At 34.2% G+C, this 24,855-nt stretch overlaps 1 protein-coding gene across 3 annotated transcripts in view; it reads right to left on the bottom strand.

Moving 5' to 3' along the window:
• The window catches only part of VPS50 (VPS50 subunit of EARP/GARPII complex), a 132,565-nt gene that overhangs the window by 63,534 nt on the left and 44,176 nt on the right, over positions 1-24,855 (bottom strand). For 2 of the 3 annotated variants that reach the window (XM_078442465.2, XM_060632459.3), the window contains exons 10-14: positions 24,793-24,835; positions 22,939-23,037; positions 21,161-21,301; positions 5,646-5,778; positions 1,753-1,841 (exon numbers count right to left, since the gene is read on the bottom strand). In XM_078442465.2, coding sequence (XP_078298591.1) covers positions 1,753-1,841; positions 5,646-5,778; positions 21,161-21,301; positions 22,939-23,037; positions 24,793-24,835 — 505 coding nt within the window. The remainder of the gene's footprint in view (positions 1-1,752; positions 1,842-5,645; positions 5,779-21,160; positions 21,302-22,938; positions 23,038-24,792; positions 24,836-24,855) is intronic. The other variant, XM_078442467.2, reaches the window with a different exon arrangement.

Raw genomic sequence — 24,855 nt, 5'->3', positions numbered from 1 at the left:
CAACACAAACAAATGGAAGGATATTCCATGCTCATAGACTCAAAGAATATTGTTAAAATGTCCATACCAGCCAAAGCAACCTACAGATTTAATGCAATCCCTATCAAAATACCAACAGCACTTTTCATAGAGCTAGAACAAACAATCCAAAATTTGTATGGAACCACAAAAAAAGACCCCAAATAGCCAAAGCAATCTTGAGAAAGAACAACAAAGCTGGAGGTATCACAATGCCAGACTTCAAGATATATTACAAAACTGAAACAATCAAAACAGTATATTACTGGCACAAGAATAGATACATAGACCAATGGAGTATAATAGCCCAGAAATAAGCCCACACTTGTATGGTCAATTAATCTATGATAAAGAAGGCAAGAATACACCATGGGAGAAAAGACAGTTTCTTCAATAAATGATGCTGGGAAAACTGGAAAGCTACATGCAAAAGAATGAAACTGGACCACTTTCTTCCCTAAGCACAAAAACAATTTCAAAATGGATTAAAGACCTAAATGTGACACCTGAAACCATAAAACTCCTAAAAGAAAACATAAGCAGTAATCTCTTGGACATGAGCCTTAGCAACATCTTTACAGATTTTTTACCTCAGGCAAGGGAAACAAAAGCAAAAATAAAGTATTGGAACTACACAAAAATAAAATGCTTTTTCATGGCGAAAGAAACCATCAACAAAATGGAAAGACAACCTACTGAATGGGAGACGATATATGCAAATGATATATCTGAGAATATATAAAGAAATTATACAACTCAACTGCAAAAAAAATCCTCAAATAATCCAATTAAAAATGGGCAAAGGACCTGAGTAGACATTTTTCCAAAGAAGGCATACAGATGGCCAACAGACACATGAAAAGATCTCAATGTCACTAATCATCAGAGAAATGCAAATCAGAACCATGAGATATCACCCTATACCTGTCAAAATGGCTAAAATCAAAAAAGAGATGAAATAACAAGTGTTGCTGAGGATGTGAAAAAAAAGGAACTCTTGATTTAGCACTACTGATAGGAATGTAAATTGGTGTAACCACTGTGGAAAATAGTACTGAAGTTCCTCAAAAAATTAAGAATAGAATTACTATATGATTCAAAAGAGCAGCCCAAAAAGAACAAAAAAGAGTTATCTTCAAAGAAATTACACTTTTGTCTAGGAAGTAATAAATTTAAAGAAATTAACAAATTTAATTATCTGATAACAACTATGCCACTAAACTGTAAAAGAAAAGTTTAAGAAGATACATTCAGTCAATAAACATGTAAGATGCCCTCAAGGCACAAAATCACTGACTTAGAAAAAACTTTTTCATTCTATACTAGATGTTAACCCAACTATCACCTATTTAGTTTTCCTTTATCTAAAATTAACAGAAAGGAAAGAAAACATAAATAAATGAAATAAAAATAAATAGAGTATCTCAATAAGAAAGCAATTTCTTAAGGTAAGCGTGCATTTGCTAGGACACTAAAAGCAAAAATGTAACCAAGGAATATATATATATTCCCAATAGAGATTTTCAAATTAGAAGATTTACAGACAAATAAAACTGTGAACTAAATTACAGAAGTTAAATTAAATGACAGATATAGTCCAAAGAAAAACTAACATATAACTAAATCTATAAGGAATACAAATAAGTACAGAAAAGTTCAAACACCGAATTTCTAAAACTTTGGCATGAAAGTTTCAGTTGCTTTTGTAAAGAAAATAATTAAAAAAACCCAAACCTGCCATATTCGTGTAAGTCCATGTTCCAATTTCTTTTTTATGTAGCCACGATCAAAATTAGTTTCTTCAGTACCCATATTACTCCCTTCTGAAAATAAAAGAGGATACACATTTTCAGATTCGATTCCCATTTTTGTTTTCGGAAAAAACATTTTAACTCTCATGTATTGTAAGCCTATGTAAAATATACAAATATTTATACAATCAAAACAATGTCAAAAATAGGTATTAGGATTAAACCCATTTTATAAGATACACAAATTCAGACTGTGAAATGTTAAGTATTCTACACTTAAGACCACTCAGTACCTATGTGATTGCAGCTGGAATTCTAACTTAGGTAGTGTGATTGCAGAGACAAGGTTCTCGATGACTGCCAGGGCATTACAGGAACCAATAACCTAAGTATCAGTTAATAAGCATGTTACCAAAAGTACAGATTGCAGAACTGCACATGCAGTAAGGTAATGATGCATATGTTTTATATTTTTCATAATCCAGGATAGTCCTATCCATTCCAAATAATCTAACAATGTCCAGTTCAACAGGTAAGAGCAATGATGTGCTTCAAAACAAATTTCCCCCCTAAAAGAAACCGGAAAATGCAATTTTGTACATTTATATTAAAAAGATTATGCCTTTTTATGACTAAACTATGTGGAACAACTAAGGATGTTATTTCATCTTAGGCTAGCAGGGTGTCCACTGGTAACCAGCAAAAGGCCCTTGCATAGGCCACATCCCAGGTTCATGCCTTGTGTACCTTTGACCACTCCTACAGCTGAAGCTATTTATTATCTGTTCAGTGTGGCTACCAAGAAACCAGCAGCTCAGGGCAGTGCACCCAGACTATGCCTTTAGAGTTTTATTTTATGATAGTAAAGTGTTAAGATACCAAGAGTATCATTACAGCTGGTGACCTCGAGACTGTTTCAGCTTTATGAAGTTCTGTGAAGAAAAATTTTCAAATTTTGGACTCCTACAATTGTATTTCTTAATGTGAATATGAAAGGATTAATTTCAAGTGAAAAAATGACTTTTTGGAGTTCTAGATATTGTCAGCTGTTAGGCTCATCAGAGTCCTGAATATTCATAAAATACACAAAATCAGGTCAAGGAATTGTAGCAGAGAGGATTAAGTATGAAAGGCTCAATTGGTGTTTTAAGTTTGACTCTATAACCCAATAAAAATACATACATATATACAATAATACATGCAAACTATGAGCCTGAAGCAAAAAAGCAAACCTCACTATGATGAATATATATTGTCCCCTAAACTCTTATTTTATATCTAAAGTTGTATTAATTTTGTTCCAAACTTTGTCTTTGGTTTCTCCTTAATGTATTAGAAAAGGGAAAACAGGTGCTGAAATGTCTTAACAGTTTCTGCAACTAGAAAAAAAAGAAAGGTTGCCAAAACAGGATAAACTTGTGAAGATCTGGAATCCCATTAAGCCGAACAATTCCCTAAGTAACCTGAGGTTTAAAAAGAAAAAGGCAGGGACGCCTGGGTGGCTCAGTCGGTTAAGCGTCTGACTTCGGCTCAGGTCACGATCTTGCGGTCCGCGAGTTCGAGCCCCGCATCGGGCTCTGTGCTGACAGCTCAGAGCCTGGAGCCTGCTTCGGATTCTGTGCCTCCCTCTCTCTCTCTGACCCTCCCCTGTTCATGCTGTCTCTCTCTCTGTCTCAAAAATAAATAAATGTTAAAAAAAAAGAAAAAGGCATATGTATATTTCATTAATAATAGTCTTATTATTATCTCTTGACCCATTTCATTTGATATTAACAACAACCAGTGTAAGCACTTCATATTTTCTCTAAACTTTACACCAAATCTACAAGTAGATGTGTTACTACCCTATATGGGACTTTTTATTTGTTCTGTTTTTTTTAATCTATCATTCTAAGAGGAAAGCTGAGGCATGGAGAAGATAAACTTCTTCACATTCTTATCTTTGGAAAATGGCAGTCAAAATCGGAAGCCATGTATCTCTGACTGCAAAGCCCATGCTCACAGAGGTAGTACAGGGATGAGAGTATAGGAGTTAGGTAAAAACAGTCTGGCCTAGAAACCTAGCTCAGTGTCCACTCCTTTCTTCTGCTTTCGCATCTTTCCCTACCTTTGCCATCCTCCCAGCAATATTTCTAAAAGGATTCCTTCTGTAGAATTTTCCTCTGTTATTTTTTTCAAGTATATTTATTTATTTTGAGAGAGAAAGAGAGAGAGAATGAGCAGGACAGGGGCAGAGAGAGAGAGAGAGAGAGAGAGAGAGAGAAAATACCAAGAAGGCTCCATGCTTAGCACAGAGCCCGACATGGGGCTCAGTCTCATGACCATGAGATCATGACTTAAGCCACTATCAAGAGTTGGATGCTCAACTGAGCCACCGGGGCACCCCCATTATTTTTTGCTATCTATATATTCTATATATATTTATAAGCTTCTTATGAGTCAAGACAAATATTAAACTTATGTCTTCTATACTACCAGAATCCTACAGTAAGATTTGAGTGAGCTTCCACCCACCCAACCACAGAAACCAAGCATCTCAGAAATTAGAAGCTACTTGGGGCGCCTGGGTGGCTCAGTCGGTTAAGCGTCCGACTTCGGCTCAGGTCACGATCTCGCAGTCCGCGGGTTCGAGCCCCGCGTCGGGCTCTGGGCTGATGGCTCAGAGCCTAGAGCCTGCTTCCGATTCTGTGTTTCCCTCTCTCTCTGCCCCTCCCCCGTTCATGCTGTGTCTCTCTCTGTCTGAAAAATAAATAAACGTTAAAAAAAAAAAAGAAATTAGAAGCTACTAAACTAATTTGATTGATTAGCTACATTAAATTGTGTGCAAAACAAAAACTTGTGCAGTATAATTTATTTTCACCATATTAAACAAAATGCTGATAAAAGCATTTAGTACTTTTAAAAAGTATCTCAAATACTTAATCTAAGCTATTGTACAAGGATAATCACTTAAGACATATAGGTATATAAATGAAGTAATTTAAATATAATGTCTAGTTAATATAATTTCTCAAAGATTTGTTCCTTATGTAGCTGACTATACCATAGTCATTTAAAGTTGTGGTTTTTATTCAAAGATTAATATTTTAAAACCTTGCTTTTTATGAAATTTTAAGTCCTACTGTGTTTTCACAGGAAGAAAAATGTAATTATTAATCCTTAGAATCTAGCTTTATTAGTACAACTTGACAACTAGCAAAAAGATTTAATAGTAAACATTAGCATTGATTTTACAGTAAATTTGGACAGACCAATGCCTTAACTAGTTTGGAATTAATTTTTTCAAAGACCTTTTGTTAATAATTTAGTCCTAAAGCCATCATGACATATTCCTGAAAACTGGTAGTATCTGTCACTTAAGAAGTCCTTTGGCCCAGTTAATCCCCAAAGATAATGGAGATTGTAAAGAAAATGAATGACTTGGGGCACCTGGGTGGCTTAGTCAGTTAAGCATCTGACTTTCACTCAGGTCATGATCTCACGGTTCGTGGGTTTGAGCCCCACATCAAGCTCTGTGCTGACAGCTCACAGCCTGGAGCCTGCTTCGGATTGTGTCTCCCTCTCTCTCTGCCCCTCCCCAACTTGTGCTCTGTCTGTCTCTCAAAAATGAATGTTAAAAAAAAAAAAATGATTTCCAGGGTGCCTGGGTGGCTCAGTCAGTTAACATCCAGCTCTTGATATCAGCTCAGGTCACGATCTCACAGTTCATGAATCGTGTCCTTCGTCAGGCTCCACACTGACAGTGCAGAGCCTGCTTGGGATTCTCTCTCTCCCTCTCTCTCTGCCCTCCCCTGCTCAGGCTTTCTTTCTCTCTCTGTTTCTCAAAATAAATAAATAAACTTAAAAAAAAAATTATAGATTAAAATGATTTCATACCAGCAGCAGAAGTAGTATCCTCATTGTCATGCTTTTCATGCCATTCCATAGTCCTGTAATAGCTGAGCATAACTTCCCATAGTGCTTTGCACAGGTCTGCAAGGCATGGAATATAGCTGTCTGGGGTAACATGCTGAAGAAAATGAGAAAAGTTAACTTGAAAATTATCACAACTTGCCAAAAGGAAATCAATCAATCATGTCATTTGTTCAAACTAAATACCTTTGACAATTTCTAAATTCTAGAAATTACATGGATATTATAGATATTCCATACCTATTAATATTTAAAAATAATGTTTTATATAATGTGGCTATGATATAATATGTGGTCTCAGATCTCCCTAATGAAAATGTGTGGATTTACCCCCCTCTATCCTTTGTATAAACTACCAGTTTGTCCTTCTGCCCTTTTTTTACTACAGGTAGAGTCATGCCTCCATCCTATTTTGTAGGCTTTCTGTCAAAATGGAACATCTGCTTCATCATTTGAGATTTCCTAACATTTCTTCTCTTGGTAATTAACCCACGAGATTTATCTTAAATTAAAAATAAATTAAAAAAAGAATTAAAAAAAAATAAATTAACCCACAGCATTTATCATGCTGATAAAACACTGGAAGGCTAGTAAGACTGGTATATTAAGCTCTCCAAAGTAAATAGCTGGTAGAAATAAGTACATAGCAAGTATAGTTATGGTGTGACTGATGCTTAGGATAGCACAGGTCGGTAGTGGTCCTCTCTCTTTCAAGAAGTTTTTTCTCTCCATAATGATCTTTCCCTCCTCTAAGCTCCTTGTTTATTAAAACATTCATCAAGCAATTAATAAAAATACTAACTTGTATGACTCAGTCCATTTTTATGTAAGCATGTCAAATCTCTGAAATTCAACTAGGAAGTAGTAAAATAAAAGAGTTGTTAAGCTCTGGAGTCATAGCCCAAGTTGCGTTTAAGCCAAAAATGGCAGGATGGTTCAATCTTACAAAATCTATTAATGTAATTCATCATATTAACAGTGTAACAAAAAAAAATCAAATGACTATTCTAAAAGATGCTGGAATAAACCTTTTGACAAAATTCAACAGCCGTCTGTAATAGTAACTCATAAAAAATAAAAATGGATGCATATTTCCTTAAGATAAGAAAACTAAGGCATACCCACTGTGGTTAGGAACAAGACAAAGAAGCCCACTATCTCCACCACTATTTAACAATGTTCTGGAGGCATTAACCAATACAATTACACTATAAAATAGAGTAAGAAGCAAATAAACAGGAAAAGAAGAAACCAAACTATATCTATCTGCAGATGATATAATAATATATCTAGAATATAATTCTTAGAGAATCAGTGATAAAAGTAACTAAAACAATAAAATAATTCAGCAAGGTAGCAGGTTATAAAATTAGTGCATTTGTATATATATTAATGTGTGTATATATATATATATATATATATATATATATATATATATATATATAATAACCATTTGGAAGATACACAGAATGAGAAACTTCCACTTATAATAACAAAAGATAAAAAAGATGAAATTTTTTGGAACTTAACAAATAATGATCCAAAATTCTATAAAGAAAACTGAAAGACATAAAATAGACTTGAACAGAGAGACATCTCTTATTCTTGACTAGGATGTGTCAACATCATCAAGATACCAATTCTCCCTAATTTATGAATTTACTGAGATAGAAATTAAAAAAGGCCAGAAATAGGTCCAGCCTCATATGAAAATAGAGTATTTGATAAATATAGGTGAAGATAGTTTTTTTCATAAATAGTGTTAGGATAACTGGATAGTCAGTTGGAAAAAGACAAAGTTAGACCCACTCCTCACACCATACATAAGAATAAACTCCAAAAGGATAAGAGATCTAAATGGAAAAAATAAAACTATACTAGCACTAGAAGAAAATTTGAGTTAATTCTTCCCTCAGCTTGATGTAAGGAAAGGCTTTCTAACTATGACTCAAAATTAGAGGTAATAAAATGTAAAAGTTGATACATTTTACTACATAAAAATTTTTAAAAAGAATTTACATGGCAAAACAAAACACTATAAACAAGGTCAAAAGACAAATTTAACAAACTTGAAAAATATTCACAGCATATATCGCAACAAAGAGTTAATATCATGCATTTATAAAGAACTCTCTGGGGCGTCTGGAGGGCTCAGTCAGGTAAGCATCTGACTCTTGATTTCGGCTCAGGTCATGATCTCACGGTTCATGGGATCAAGCCCCATCTTGAACTCCATACTGTCAGTGGAGCCTACTTGGGATTCTCTCTCTTCCTCTCTCTCTGCGCCTCTCCCACTCACTCTCTTGCTCTCTCTCAAAATAAATGAATAAACTTAAAAACAAACAAACAAAAAACTCCTAAAAGTTTTGGGGGGAAAAGACCAAGCATCCTATAAAAGAATGGAAAGAAGTTACAAGCAAACTTCACAAAAAGAGATACAAAAATGCCATTAAACATACAAAAAACATGTCCCACTTCACTCATAACAGGACACATGTACATTAAAACTACAATAAGATATAAATTCTCACTCATCAGATTGGTGAAAATTTTAAAGTTGACCACTAACAAAGAATCTCTTCTTGACCAAACTCTAGCTAAGATTCTCTGAGCCCTCTTCTTGACTAGGCCTCATTCTTGGCCTGCAAAAAATCGAACAAAACACTAACATAGTTTGTAAAAGCTCAAGGCTGCATACTAGGATGTCCCTAGTCCCCATTAACATGCCTACTGAGAAAACTCAAGCCTGCCAAAAGAATTTACTGTTTCTTTCAGCTAACACCTGAAGATAGGCCTCCTGTCTCCCAGCCTGTGAGGGAGAGAGTAGGAGCCTCACTTCCATAAGTGCCAGTCAGCAAACCCAGATGGGCTTCACAAGGATTAACCCCTACCACCCGTTTTTTGTAATTTTTCATTTCCTGACTCTAAGCTCCAACTCATACCTTTCCCCTCTACAATGCCCAGTAACCTCTGTACAAAATGAAAGGTGAACTTGGTTCACACTGGATTCTGTTCCATTTCTCAACAGTGTATTATTGATTAAAATCTTTCCATACAACTTTAATTAGTATTTGGCTTTGTTTATCTTTGATACTCTGTATACTCTGTTGGCAAGACTATGAAAAAGCACCCACCCTCATACACTGCTAGTGGGAATGAAAAATGATATAACCCTATGGAGGAGAATTTGGCATTGTTTAACAAAACTACATGTGCATGTTCCCTTTGACCCAGCAATCCCGCTTCTAGGAATTTATCCTGAATTTATCCTCAAACAATGTGAAAATACTTATGCACAAGATTATTTATTGTGAAGGATTATTTGTAATCACAAAATATTGGAATCCATCTAAATGTCCAAATAGGAGACTGGTTGAATAAACTAGTGTTTATACACACAAAGGAGCACTATGTGTGTATAAACTATGAAAATGATAAGTTGACAACACATATTTAAATTTTAATTAAAAAAAATTTTTCCTGGTAACCACCTGTTTGTTTGCTATAGTTAAGAGTCTGTTATTTGGTTTGTCTGTTTTTTATCCTTTGTTCATTTGTTTTGTTTCTTAAATTCCACATAAATTTTTTCTCTGACTGACTTATTTCACTTAGCATCATATTCTCTAGCTCCCTGTAAGAGGGGAGGTAGGTGAGAAGATGTGTGAAACAGGTAATGGGGATTAAGAGTACATCAAGATTTTATGAGCACTGAGTAATGTGCTGAATTGTTGAATTACTCTGTTGTACACCTGAAACTAATCCAACACTGTATGTTAACTATACAGGAATTAATTTTTTTTTAATTTCCCCTTCATGACATACATATATGAGAAAGGGAAATTTTTTTAATTATATACAAGTTTTTTATATATATAAAATATATTTTTAAAAACACTGAAGTTAGTTACTTTTACAAGGTGGGGCTGGGAATGAAATGGAAGAAACGTAGGAGGAAGTGACACTTTTCTAAATATACCACATAGGCTATAAGTAACCTATTCATAGAAGAATTAGAATGACCATCCACATTTACACATGGCTTACAGAGATTAATATAAAATATTATTGCATATTTATGCCATAATTTGGAGTAATTTTTTATGTATATATTTCATGTTTACTTTTATAATTCACACTTGACAATGAACCAGTCTTGATTGTTTTTCCCTTTGGTTTATTTTTATCCCATCATAACAAATCTCTTATAGCACACACATTTAATAAAAACTTGATACTGATGCACATGGTCAAGAAAAAGTCAAAAGCAGAGGGCAAAGAAAAAAAAATCACAAAAAAAGTTCTGGGCTGCAACTCCTCAATCATTCACCTAAATAAAGGTACTCTTCTACAAGTCAATTTTTTTCACTTTCATAAACTCAACTTTACATAAATTTATATTTATATTATGCAAATAAATTTAATCTAATTATATACCAACATTCTTTGGGGTAGATAAAAGGAAGACAATTCTTATTTCTTCCCAAAGAAAAATTATGGCTATACAAATAATTGTGTTATAGCCCACCAATTAATTTTATTATACTTGTCACAGTTTAACAAACCAGAAAATTGAACCTTAGAACTACTACTACCTTCTATTTTCCACCCAGCCACTGTCTAGCTACGTTATTTGCCTATTTTTTCTAGGAAAAGTAGGTTCTTTACTACATTTCGTCTTGACGATTTGCTGAAATTTAATGTGTTTGGACAAGATACACAGAGATGTATTCGTATTTTTTCCCAAAAAAGTTGAAATTATTGAAGTTATAGCAAGCTTTTTCTCACCAAACTGACCCAAGTGTAAATAATTCATAAATCCAGCTAAACCACTGCACATGCCCAAAAGTCTCCCAAAAGAATCCATATTTTATCATCTTCAAAAATGTTCATACATACAAACATAAGACTATGATGTACTGAGCACAAGATAACAAGATGACTCTTGCCTAAATTTTTAATTTAAAATAGAAACAAATGCAGAGATTCATTGTACTAAATACATACACAAACAGTTTAAGAAAAAAGGGCAAGGTGGGCTAGATAAAAAAATACTGTTTTCAATACATTTAAGCCCAGATGGTTAATTTCTGCACTTGAAGACCATGTTGGCAATAAATTAAAAGAGTCATTTCATTTTAAAACTGGACTCCAAAAACCACTTTCCACTATACCATGTAACTAAGTGGTGTCAACTCTCATAGCAACAAATGGTTCTCTCATGCTTTTAACACCTTATTACTAAAATCATTCACAACTAGTATTCTCTCATTACTTTAAAAAAATCTCCTCTAAATTTCAAATAGAGAACCTTTATTACACAGACATGGGTGAATCATAACTATAACAAAAGAAATTCAAAGAAACCAACAAATAAGCAAATAATTGAGTAAGTAATCAAAAACTAAAAGACAGGCCAAGAAGAGAATCTGGGTTTCTGAATTAACAGCCCATGAAACCTCCACTCAGACATCTATTCTTTTTCACACCAGCAAGGCATATTAGAAACAGGCTTAGAGAAGGAACTGGAAGTCCTGGGTCCAGCCAGCACCAGTTCTACAACTTATCAGTCACATACCCTTCCACAAAACACCACTCTGGATTTAAGTTTCACCTTTCACAAAATAGTGTTAGAGATTCCTGGATCTAACTACCTCATCACTAGTTTAATCCATTCACCAATTACTAAATGCTTAATACTTCATCTCAGTTGAAATCCCAATTAAGGGAGGAGGATTCATTTAGAAAAAAACCAGGAATACCAAGGCAGAGGAGCACCATATTGTAATTCCAGTTCTATGTTTGTATCACGTATCAATCATAGCAATGAAATCTTGATCAATTTAGATAATATTCACAGCAAGACATCCCAAAGAACTGAAATAACATGTCTTTAAATTCTTTTAAAAATTAAGAACATATGGGAAATAGAAATTTAATTATCAAATATTACTCTGTGTTCAAGAGCTATTTTCCATTGCCATTCTTTGAAAGCTAGTAGTGTCAATTTATTCAGCAAAGGTTGTGAGGTGAAGGGAAAAGAAAAAAAAGTATGGTATTTTAGAAATATCTCTCAAAAACATACAGACGAGAAAGAATATTTTAAGTAATCTAAAAAATTTTAAATCCATAACCTCTATACAGATAACATAGATCTCTAGTAACTCTGAAGGTTATAAAAGGTAACAGAGGGAGCAGGATTTGGAGAATATTCACAAATCTGGATATTACAATGTAAAAATTTCAACACAGTATTACCATTATGCTTCACTATTCAAACATCAAAATAGGCTTTTTTTTTTAATGTGTATCTATTTTTATTTTTGAGAGAGAATGTGCGTGCATGTGAAGGGGAGGAGCAGAGAGAGAGAGGGAGAGGGAGAATCCCAAGCAGGCTCCACATTATCGGCACAGAGCCCGATGCGAGGCTCAAACTCATGAACCATGAGATCATGATCTGAGTGGAGTAGGACGCTTAACCAACTAATCTGAGCGGAGTAGGAGCTGAGTGGGACACTTAACCAACTGAGCCACCCAGGCATCCCCCAAATAGGCTTCCTAATCAAATCTTGAAGAACACTTTAAAAAAATCCACAGATATCATATCCCTTTCTTCCTCACTGTCAGCTAACACTTTGCACCTTCCATTTTTGCTATTTAACCATCTCAACCAACAAACATACCTGGTCAAAATAAAAATTATGAAATTAGCTTATTAAAACAGCAACATTCCAGCCCAGACTATCAGCAGTAAGTGAGACTCTAGAGGACATTTTCAAAGAACGTGAAATGAACATAAGCAGCCTTTCCAAATCTGAAGCATGCAATGAAAAAAAGTCATCTTTTAAAAGTTGCTTAAGTGCAAAGTGGTAAATATGAAAAAAAAGATGCTGCAGAATTTAGTTTTCTCTTATTAATTTACTTTTATATTCCTCAGAAATCTCTACTACCAAATACTTACAAAAATTTCAGAAAGATAATTTTTCTATTAAAACGTCAAAATAAAAATTCTTAGGGAATATCTTAAGGTATTTTTTGTTGTTGTTTCACTTTGATTTAGCACTCTGATCACATCATGACAAACATAAAGGGAACAGATGTCTTGGCATCCTCACAGGGCTCCCCAACTCCCAGTCGCTGCCACCCTCCACCCCCAACTTCAAACACACACTGATAGATTAAAAAAAAAAAAAAAAACCCACAAAGAGTTAGCAGTATCTTCAGATGAATACCGCTAGTGCTGTGAGCTGCATCACCAGAAGCTGGTAGGGAGGACCACTGCCTGTCCGGGAGGACTACTGCCTGTCCGGGAGGACCACTACCTGTCCGGGAGGACCACTGCCTGTTGGGGAGGCTTCAGGAAAGATGTTGCAGATTCAAACAGCACTTGGCCCTGGAGCTAAAAACATCTCTGGGGAGGCTAAACTCCAGACCTAAGGAAGTGTCTGGGCCAAGCAATTACAAGATCTTTCCAACCTTGAATTACTTCTGTGAGGGCCACACTGTAGAAAATATGAATATCTTCAGTACTTTTTAGCCACTGGAAGCCAGAAATGTGCACAGTATAGCGGACTGGATAGCCACACGTTTGGGCTTAGGGCCCGACTTTGTGACTTACTCAGTCATGATGTTATAAATATCACTTCATTTATCTAAACACCTTAAGGGATAAAGCAAATAATCTAAATTCTCTCTACTAGGTTATTCTGAAGCTTTAAACACTATGACTGTCCAAAGACAACAATATACATACGCTGTAGCAAAACTTCTCTTGTGTCAAACTGGATTCATTCATGATTTAAAAACACAAATGTATCATGGTGAAAAAACAGGCACTCTCATCTCCTAGGCATTTTTATCATTAATGCTAAAATTGTATATATCTATGAAGTCATATGCAATAAGTATGATATAAATGATGCTAACTCGGAACTAAGAACTTCGCACCTTCTAAATTGTGAAACAGAAAGGTCTCCTTTAAATTCAAATTGCTATTAAATGGCCTTAATCAAATAGACAGTTTAATACTCAAACAAAGCAGGTATAATCAGAATACATAATTTATCTTTCAAAGTTACAAGTGATAAAATGCTGTGAGATTACCACAAAAAAAGGGGCAGTATTTAAATGTAAAAACACTATCAAATTAAAAATAAGGTTTCTTGACAGGTCTCAAGAATGACTTTCTACCAGGAAATTATTTTTTGTTTCTGCTGACAGTGTGTGCCAGGCTTTAAAAATAGGTTGGTTTTTCAACATTTATTCCCATCCTCCACCACAACACACACACACACACACACACACACACACACACACACACATCACCCAGCAGACTACCTTACACTGACTGGTTCTTAGATGTGGGCAGCCCAGGGGCCTTGCCACACCTGAGCCAGTTTCAAGTGACCAGAAAACCCCTCCATTTCCAAAGAGGCAAGGCTGGATGCCCAGATAACTACAACCCAAAGTATGTACTCCATTGGCACTCATTAGTCCCCAAGAATACTGAAAACAACCAAATATTCATACTAAAAATCCAGTTAAAGCAAGTCAGACAACCTAACACTGCTCACTACCCCAACCCCCCAGCTCCCACCCCAGACACAGCCACATACATTGTGCCTGTTGGAATCCAAGACCCAGCTCAAAAGCTGCAGCTTTCTCTTAACAATAAGATACGGTTTTGCTTTCCTTAGAACCTTAAAGAACTACGTTGACCCCAATGACACTTTATGTTGTTTCAACTTTTCTTATCCTACCTCTGATCATAATTAATGTGATCTTACTAGGTTATAAATTCTGTAAAGCCTTATCTATCCTTGTTGAGCTAAACTGATTACTTGATTAACAAAAGCTGAGCAATGACAAGGAAACTGGTTTTTAACTTAGCAAGTCAGAGTACCAAGATAATGGAATTTTATGTCCTATTCCAGCATCCATGAAAGAAAGGGTCACAGGCTAGCGTGTCAGTTTGCAAGTAGGATAAAATTTCAGACCCTTCACGGTTCTTGACAATCCAGAGAATAAATGGCAGAGAAAATTTTTCCTTACCTATCTTTTGATTATTAAGTTTTGAACTTTAAAAATTACCAAAACCTAGTTTTTATTTTACCTTAAATATATAAAAATCAATATATATTCATATATAAAAAATATATGAGTGGTGATGGTACAAATATGTGATAATAAATCCAACAGCTGAATTCTTTGGAGTATTCTACAACTGACCTGAGACAGCAACTCAAGTAAATACATAGTATTGCTCTTCTAACTAAAAAGGCTTCTCTCTTTGACCAAATGTTCAAATTTGTAGCTTCCAGTAAGACAGAAAATATCTGTTCACCTATCTAACCAAATCAACCAAATTAACCCCAATAATCAATTAAGTGCCCCAGTTGAATTTCCTTCACATCCTAAATATGCCTGAATGGTAAACAACATAAATTATTTTGATATGCTACCTTCTGGTATCTGACAATTAAGCTATTAAATACAAAATAATCAGCATTCATGTGTACAAGGAGAGGGATAAGAGCAGACATTGCTGATGAGGAGTGAAAACTGAAACACACTTTCTAGAGGGCAATTTTGGAAAAATAAACCAAAAGCCTTTCACAATACAATTTCATTTCTCAACACTTATCCTAAATAATTAAAGATGTAGGCAAAGACTTAGCTTTAAGTCTATTTACTATAATGTTGTTCATAATGACAAAAGCTAGAAATAACATAAATACCTAAGAATAGGAAGCTGGTTAATTAATCCACAGGATCTTACACTGAAACACTGTCAAGCTATTAAAAGTTATGTGGGTAGCATATTTACTGAAATGGAAAATTATTTATAATATAGAAAGTGGGAAAAATGTTATAAAACTGTGTATACAGCATAATCCCACTTTTAAAAGCTATTTGCTTACATACACATTAAAAGAACCAGCTTTGCATGCATAAATATTAATTTTCTCCTTTTTGCTTATCTATATTTTCTTACAACTAATGTTTTACTTGTATAATTTCAAATATGTATACTTTTAAGAGTAAACATGTTAATTAATGATTGCTTAATTTGAGCAACTATTTATATAATCTACATTCTGTCTAAATCTATAAAGATTGTAAGTGATATAAGAACATAAATACTAGACTAGTTTAAGTCAGAAAACAGCAAAAGGATAAAGAGGCAGTTAATTCTACAGAGAACAAAAACATGATTATACTATACATGAACATTGAATTTAGCTCTGAACTTCCTAGTGACTTATCATTCATTGTAAAGACAGTCCATATACTCTCACACCATTTGATGAGAGAAAATATATTCTTCATAACAGAAAATGCCCTGAGAGTTTGGGAATAGAAACATGTTTTGACTAAAAAGAAGACTTGTCTTTAGGTTTCTATATGAACATCAAAATGAACTGTATCTTCAACAGAGGACTTACTAAAGACATTTACTAACTCTCAAAAAACTGACACTGAATTATAATTCAATATCAAGAGCTACTACTCAGAAGAATGAAAGTTTAAAAGCCTAGAAGAATGGAGTATTACACTAGCCTCCAGTTTGTCTCTCTATGATGTATGCACACAAGGCACCTGTAAAAGTACACAGCACAAAGAAGGTACATAATGTTGGTTTCCTTTCCGTCACATTTAACTTAAATTTGAAATGTGTCAACACCACACCAATTAGAGACTAAGAGGGAAATCCAATTTACTCAAGAAACATTAAGCACCTCCAATGGGCCAGACTCTGAGAAAACTCATACTGAAATGATTTCAAAAATTTTTTTCTAAAAAACAAAAAATAAAAACAAACAAACAAACAAAAAACTAACTCATTTTTCACCAAAGTATTACTACATTACCAAGCTCATTTCAAAAACAGAACTCAAAACTCATTAAGTTCATTTGGAAATGAAAAACTGAAAAATGGTTGGAAAAATTTCAGCCAGATTTAGCCAGCTTTATTATCATAAAATTAATCAATAACATCCTAATTAACATCTTAAAAAAGCTCCCCAAAGAAATCCAACAGCCTGCCAAACAAGGCTGTAAATAAATTTTTATAAATGATGCATACTTCATAAACTTTCAAATAACCTACAAATAGTTTCTCTACAAAGTTACTAAATAAAGAGCATCTACTTGGTGTCTAGAAATCTCTCCACAGACTGGTATAAACATGTGGGGGTACATCAATGTACCCCACAATGTATTTGTGCTTCAAAATAATGTACATATTTTTAAAGCCTAAATTACTGATCTAAATAAAAACTGTAAGCCAATATATTCAAGAAAAACAGGAAAACCAGACAGAAAGATAAACTATAAAAAGAAAAATTGTGCTTCTAATTAAATCTTTCAGAAAACATTGTTTAGTAAAGAAAGAAAAGTAAGTACATTCAATTACAAAATGATTTCAAAAAGTTCAAAGCCAACTAAACTTTTAAACTCAGAGCAGTGGCTGACAGGACACAGAATTGGAGAAATGTCATAACAGAATAGGATGCTATTGGCCTTAAAAACTCTGAAGTTCTTGGTTTATCAGAGTAAACAGAAACAGAACACTAATTTTGCCCCAGATTTCTTTGTAAAGGGATATCAAAGGAAAAAAAATAGTACAATTTCATTCTAGCTCCTCTAGTAATAAACAGATACCTGTGAGTGGTTTAAAATAATACTATGAATGAGGGCAAGCAGATGATTAGAGTTCTATTTCCAATCTCTTTCCATTTAAATGAAACATAATTGTTCCCTATTTCCAGGAACTCTCATCCCTCTCTCAACTCTGCTGAGTATACTATTTCATGTATTTCATTTTTTAATGTTATATTTAAATGCTATCTAGGATTAAGGATTTCCTTCAAAATATTGCTATTAAACAGAGAAAACCAACTGCCCAAATGCCTGAACTCTTTCTTCTCATTTCTAAAATCTACCAGTCAACACCTTTTACACATCTCCTGAGGGCTGTGTTCCTTCTTTCTTACCTGACATAAGACTCTCCCTCAATAAGTATTTTTTAAATGTTTTATTTTGTTTGTTTGTTTATTGAGACAGAGAGAGACAGAATACAAGCAGGGGAGGGCCAGAGAGAGAGGGAGATACAGTTTCCGAAGCAGGTTCCAGGCTCTGAGCTGTCAGTGCAGAACCCAATTCGGGGCTCGAACCCATGAACCGTGAGATCATGACCTGAGCTGAAGTTGGATGCTTAACCAACTGAGCCACCCAGGCGCCCCACTCAATATGTATTATCAGTTACTTTTAATTGGGGCTAAAATGATTCACAATTGCTACGTATTAAAAAATCAAGAACCTTACATTCAAAAACAAGGTTCCTTCACAAATCATCTCCCTTGCTTGAGCTGTGCCATTACAGATCCTTTATATGTGTTCCCACCAGGAAAACATATTTAAATTTCCTTTCATCAGTTTATTTACTAAATTTCTAAGGGTTGTTTCCATTTTTCTCTCCTGAAGTAATCACCTTCATCTGTAGAATTCAGTTTCTAAAAGGTCACATCTTTTCATCAAACTAACAAATAAATAAATCTGATGAGAAATAATTTCTTTCTAATCTTCCCTGGTTTAAACATGTCAAATAGAATACAATATTATAAAACAAATTAAAACTTGCTTAGGTTTCAAAGAGATATCCACACCCGTCTGCTTGTAACAGTACTGCTTAAATACTTCTAAGAGGCATGGGGTAAAGTTCTGAACTTTGTTAATTTTTTGTTGAGAATTGTGCCAAACAAAATGGGCCACCTTAAAATGGATCATATCCTTCACCTCATTATTCAGCTCCTCTACAACATAAAGAGCCCACCATACCTAATTCTGTTAAATCCTTTTCTCAAAGAAATTCCTCCAGGGGGCATCTGGGTGGCTCCAGTTGGTTAAGTGTCCAACTCTTGATTTTGGCTCAGGTCATGATCTTACTGTTTGTGAGATGGAGCCCCGTGTTGGGCTCTGTGCTAACAGTGCAGAGCCTGCTTGGGATTCTCTCCTCCCTCTCTGCCCGCCCCTCCCCTGTGTTCTCTCTCTCTCTCACGCTCTCAAAATAAATAAATAAAATTAACTTAAAAAAAAAAAAGAAAGAAAAGAAATTTCTCCATGAAGCCATCATCAACATCTGCTATTACTCTCACCACTTCAAAACTCCTTCAAAGAATGTTTTAGCACAGCCTGAATATAAACCAGGAGTGTAAACTGTGTTGGATGTATAACAACGTATGTGCCAGCTGTTCTGTACAGGGGCTGGGAGGGTGGTTCTATGACAAAGCTCTAGTATACCAATAAATCACTTGTTTCCTTAATTTAATTGTATATACCTCGCTGTAATCATACACAGATGAATAATTTTATAAAGAATTACCACATGTTTCCTGGAGTCATTTTAAGAAGGATTTACTCAAAATAAAATCAAGGAAGATAAGCCCTTTGTTATCTGATAATTTAAATATACACAGCTACTTCAAAAATCAGCTTTACAAAAAACAGTGAAATTGTTTAAAAATGCTATGGTAAAAACTTTAAGCACAAATTTTTGTTCATAAACATTTATAAATTAAGTACAACTTTCATCTTTGTATTTTGTAAATGCACAGAGAACTTTCTCAAGAAGTAGGAGCACAAATATGTCTCTGACTTAAAAACATATCAAAGTTTAATGGTAACAAAGTACACTATACATACACACAAACACACACCAGATTTAATCAAAGTAAAGATTTAAGGACAAAAGCCTAATTTGTTTAAATGTTTGTTTTAATTATTTTTTTGTTTTAATTATTAAAAGTTATTTTCTGTTGTAACAGAGAAATCACTAACTTGTAATAAATTGCTTTACCATGAGACATCTATTCGTGACAACACTAATATAATCAAAAAAATGAAACTGATTGCTTGGATATTTAATTTAAAAATATATACTATGAACCTAAGAAAACACATGGATAAGAAGATAAACAACACATTTCAAAATCACTGAAATATAACAAATGATGGCTGTACTTAGAACTGGATAACTAAAAATGTAATTATGCAACTATATTACACTTGAAGTTAATAATCATTAAATTTGTGAAATAGTTCTCGTGATTTATGAAATGATTTTGGAAAAAAAAATTTTAAGCTTTATTAACAACCATCCACTGCCATTATTAACTTAATCCTTAATCTATCCAATATAATCACATCCTCCTGGAATATTTATTGTCTCTTAAGTAAGAATACTTCCCAATGGCCATAAAACCTGCACTTTTGACAAACTCAGTAAAGAATGAAGATTAGCTTAATTTTACACTGGTTTCTAGACATAATTACAGTAGAGAATAGATATCTACTTGCCATAACTGTTATTTTCTGAGTAGATGTTAGAAATAATTCAAGAAAGTCTCCAGTGAGAGACACAGAACATTGTTGAGCTAGAAATAAAGAGACCAAGGTCAACAATGACCTCCATATTGTCAAATCAAGTGGTCATTTCTGTAATATCACCTTATACAGACTCTCAGAAGCATCTGACATAGGTTTACAGTCAATTCTTCTTGAAATACTTCTTCTGTAGGCTGTTCCACCATCTCCTAGTTTTTCTCCTACCCAGCTAGCTGCTCTTTCTCAGACTCTTCTATTGGTCTCTCCTCCCTACCTAATCCCTGAATGTCACAAGGCCCAAGGGCCCCATAGTTCATTTCTCTACACCCATTTCCCCAATATTTTTATCAAGTACCATGGACTTAAGTACAGTTAGATGCTGATGACTCCCAAATCTAACTTCAGCTCTTGTCTCCAGAAGTTCTTTTATCCAACTGCCTCCTCAACAAGTCCACTTGAATGTTAATCGGCATTAAACAGAATTCATGACTTTCTACTACAAATCAGTCTTCCTTGTAAACACAAATGACACCATTGTTCTCCCAGTTGTTCATCATTCTCTTTTCCTCACACTCTATATCAATCCATCAGCAGGACCAATTCTAAAACAGAGCCCAACTCAGTTCACTTCTCACCCGTGGTTATATGACCTATAGACCTCTGTTTCTTTAAGAATGAAAAGAAATTGGTTACAGATGCTGACAAAAATAGCATTTATACACATGGAAAGACTGACCGAAAGTGTATACAGGGAACCAGCAAAGATGATTGCTTTAGAAGGACCTTACATGCAATCACAGAAGAGAATTAAAAGCCTGAGAGAAAAGGGTAAAAGAAGCTATGACAGAGTAAAGAGTCCATTTAGAAGCAACTGCACTCCATAAATCTATACTACCTCATCAACCTTTACCATTTGTGTGACTGAATCTTCCATTACGAGAAAAAGAATAATATGGGGAAAAAAAAAAAAACGTTTGGCAAACATATTTGTTTTTATTTCAGTAGCATCTTCCAATAATAGGTGCTATGAAAAATGGAATATGAATTTAAAAACTAAAAAAGAGAGACATATGAACAGTTATTAAATTACTACATACTGTACAGAGATCCTTATATTGCAGCTTTTGGAATTTTGTATCTGTGTTTCCTGAACATAGTTCCACATAACCAAGAACAACTTGAAACACAGTATTATGAATGGCTTGAGTGAAGTGCATGTGAAGTTGATCCATTGCTGTCTATGGAAAGAAAAAAACATATAACATAATTTCATGTTATTAAAATAAATAAATTCCAATGGATGTGAAAAACATAAGAAAAAAATCTTTACCAATTATAAATTAGGCACAAAGATCACTGTTTTTCATAAAATTATAATTGTACTGTTGATTATTTGCAAATAACCCTTCAAGTAACCATAACATCATATTCCTAAAGATAAATATGAATCGTAAACACTGCTCTGTTGCTTTGTGTTTATGACTGGTACCCATCCTGCTCTTTCTTAGACATGTCAGGCATAATCACACCTTTGGATTCGCTTTGCCATCATTCCCTTATATTGTTCAGGATGCTTCTCATTGGTCACCTTCTCAAAGAACCATTTCTTGATCATCCTGTATAAATCAGTACTTTGCATGACTCTATAGGCTTATGCTGATATCTATTTCTTTACAGCACTTGTTACAGCCAACATCCTGCTTCCCTCACTAAAAGATACATGAGGGCTCATACAGAGGTGCCTGGAGCAATGCACACTGTAGGTACTAATAAATATTTAACAAGTAAAAGAATTAGCCTAATGGGGGAAATTAGACGTTATAATCATATTCTTAAGGGTCTTTAAATATGTCTCCCAAAATTACCAAGCGTCTACCTTCTTGTAATTTTTCCTAGGTAGCCTAAGACACACAAATTAATTAACTACGGTAAACAACCAAATTTCTTTATCCAGATTTTAAAATGTAAACAGAGTTTAAGTGGCTGGGTAAATTCTTAGATCTCCTTCTAAGGAGATCATTTAAGGGAAGAAAACATTTACATCTATCATATTTAGCTATTTTTTAGATAAATGTATAATCCCTATACATGGAGATGGTACAATTAACTTTCAAACAATGACACCCTTTGCAAATTTTTCAAGGAAGCCCCTGAACAGTAAGAGTATGTAAAGCCATGCACCATGAGGGTAAGTGAGAACAATCGGAGAATAAAAGAATTGTTTGAAAAATCTGATAAATGAGGGGCACCTGGGTGGCTCAGTCAATTAAACCTCTGACTCTTGATTTTGGCTCAGGTCATGATCTCACAGTGTGTGGGATCAAGCCCTGCATCGGGCTCTGTGCTTGAGATTCTTTCTCTCCCTCTCTCTCTCTGCCCCTCCCCCACACATACTGTCACACACTCTCTCTCAAAATAAATAAATAAGCATTAAAAAAAGAGAAAAATCCAATAAATGAAATGGACCTATTTTACAGGTAAACATACACAGTACACAAAAGTTTACATACCACTTTGAGGGAAACATGCTGGCCCATCTAGGAACCATGAATCTCAATCAGGACCAAGAGCTGAGGTACAAGACTACACATCCTCTCCAAATGAATTATCTTATAATACACTTTTTTTAAAAAAAAACCTACATAAAATTGTGAAAATATTAAACCTGACAAACACTTCATAGTTCAAAACAAACCTCTGTAACGTTACACTCCACACACTCTGAGCCTATGTGAACCTATGTTAATATGGCATAAAAATTTACTTTGTTAAATGAAACTTTTTAAGGACACTCTACATTAGTAAATATATTCAGCATTCATAAAGATCAACAGATTCCCAATTAATAAAAAGTAAATATTCTTTCAAAACTAACCTGTGTTTTTCCAAGAAGTCGATAAGCTTGCTGAACCTTGGTGTAATGGTTAATGTCAAAATTCTTGCAGATTTTGGAAAGAGCTACATCCAACTGCTCCTATGGAATTAAAAGAGAAGGCAAGAGGCAGTTAAGGAATTATGTTTTCAAGGCAATGAGAAGAAAGTATTTAATTTCTCACTTTTAATTAATATCTAAAGACATCTACTATCATACTAGATTTAATAGTCAAAAACAAATTTAGTTATTTTTTTACTGTTTTTTTATTTTTGAGAGAGAGAGAGAGAGAGGCAGAGCACGAGCAGGGGAGGGGCAGAGAGAGAGGGAGACACAGAATCTGAAACAGGCTCCAGGCTCTGAGCTGTCAGCATAGAGCCTGACACGGGGCTCAAACTCCCGAACCATGAGATCATGACCTGAGCTGAAGTCAGAGGCTCAACCGACTGAGTCACCCAGACACTCCTAAGATGTTCTTTTTAATTTTTTTAATGTTTATTTATTTTTGAGAGAGACAGAGCGCAAGCAGGGGAGGGACAGAGAGGGAGACACAGAACCCAAAGCAGGCTCCAGACTCTGAGCTGTCAGCACAGAGCCCAATACAGAGCTCTAACTCACAAATTGCAGGCTCATGATCTGAGCCGAAGTCCAACGCGCAACTGACTGAGCCACCCAGGTGCCCCTACTAAGATGTTACTAATATGTGAGTATCTAAAAACCCATGCTTAGTGTTTCAAGGGACACCAAATCAGTATAATAGTAACTAAAGGAATCTTATTTTTATTTGTACTTTATGTTTCCTCAAGCAATTGCTAAAATCTTACAATTGTATGAACTGAATTTGTAAGACTTAAAAAATAATAAAACAGTCCTTCTACATAATCACTAAAAAGTAATTCTCAACAAAACTACACTGACCTTCTAAGCACATACCTTAAGGTATATCTAAATGCATGAACTTTGTTTAAGGATTTCTATTTCAATGATTTCATTGTAACATAATGATTCTCTACATAAGTACAGAATAATATTATATATTGTGAGTGAAGAAATACTGAGCTTTCAAAAGAAAGTCCTCAATATTCAAGAGATTATTTACTTAAAAGCATTACCTTTATGTTTATCAAACTGTCATTCTTATAATTAGTAAATGATTGGATTTATGATAAAAAAAAAAAAAAAAACTACCTTCAAAAAAGGTCATTTGAAAGTCCAGCCTCAATTTTTATAAGCACTCTCATCAGGAAAACAGCAAAATAAAATATCAGAAAAAAATAAGTCTAATTACATTTACTAAAACGAATACTCTGCTTTGCAATGACTGCCAAAGACAGCGATGAACTCTAAATAAATGCAGGAAGAAAAGCAAGACTTCATGCTCACAATGACATATATTTTCCTTTCCATTTCTACATTTTTGATGAACTGTATGAAATATCAAAAGGCTTAGGAATTTAGGAGGATTCATCAGCCAATAATTATTCTTATGTAACTTACCTCACTGAACTAAAAAAGTTAATAACAAAAAAATAATTAATACATGGTAAATATTTTGTCTATAATTTACATGAAAACCTATCTATAACTAACAGTTTGGGGATCTTTCCAGATATGGTGTTTTCAGATACAAAATACCATTTTCAGATCCCAAAACTCCAAAAGCATTATTGAGTTTACAAGAAGACTAACATTAACTTGACCATGCACAGATATTCCAAACAAAAAACAATAAACAAAGTGTTGTGATCTAGAACACTGGTAATAACACAAAAGTCAAAACATAAGATACATATGTACTATTCAAAAACCTCTGAAAAGAAAAAAAAACATTATAACTTATGATATAATCCTTCTTACCTCAATTTGTTCTAAAGTATCTTGAAGCTTTGAATTCAATTCACTATTAAATAAAACAGAGTT

Source organism: Panthera onca, chromosome A2, assembly GCF_046562875.1.
Source record: "Panthera onca isolate mPanOnc1 chromosome A2, mPanOnc1 haplotype 2, whole genome shotgun sequence".
In the NCBI taxonomy this organism is placed as follows: domain Eukaryota; kingdom Metazoa; phylum Chordata; class Mammalia; order Carnivora; family Felidae; genus Panthera; species Panthera onca.
The sequence above is the reverse complement of the archived record's forward strand: the minus strand, read 5'-3'. Positions and strand labels throughout refer to the sequence as shown.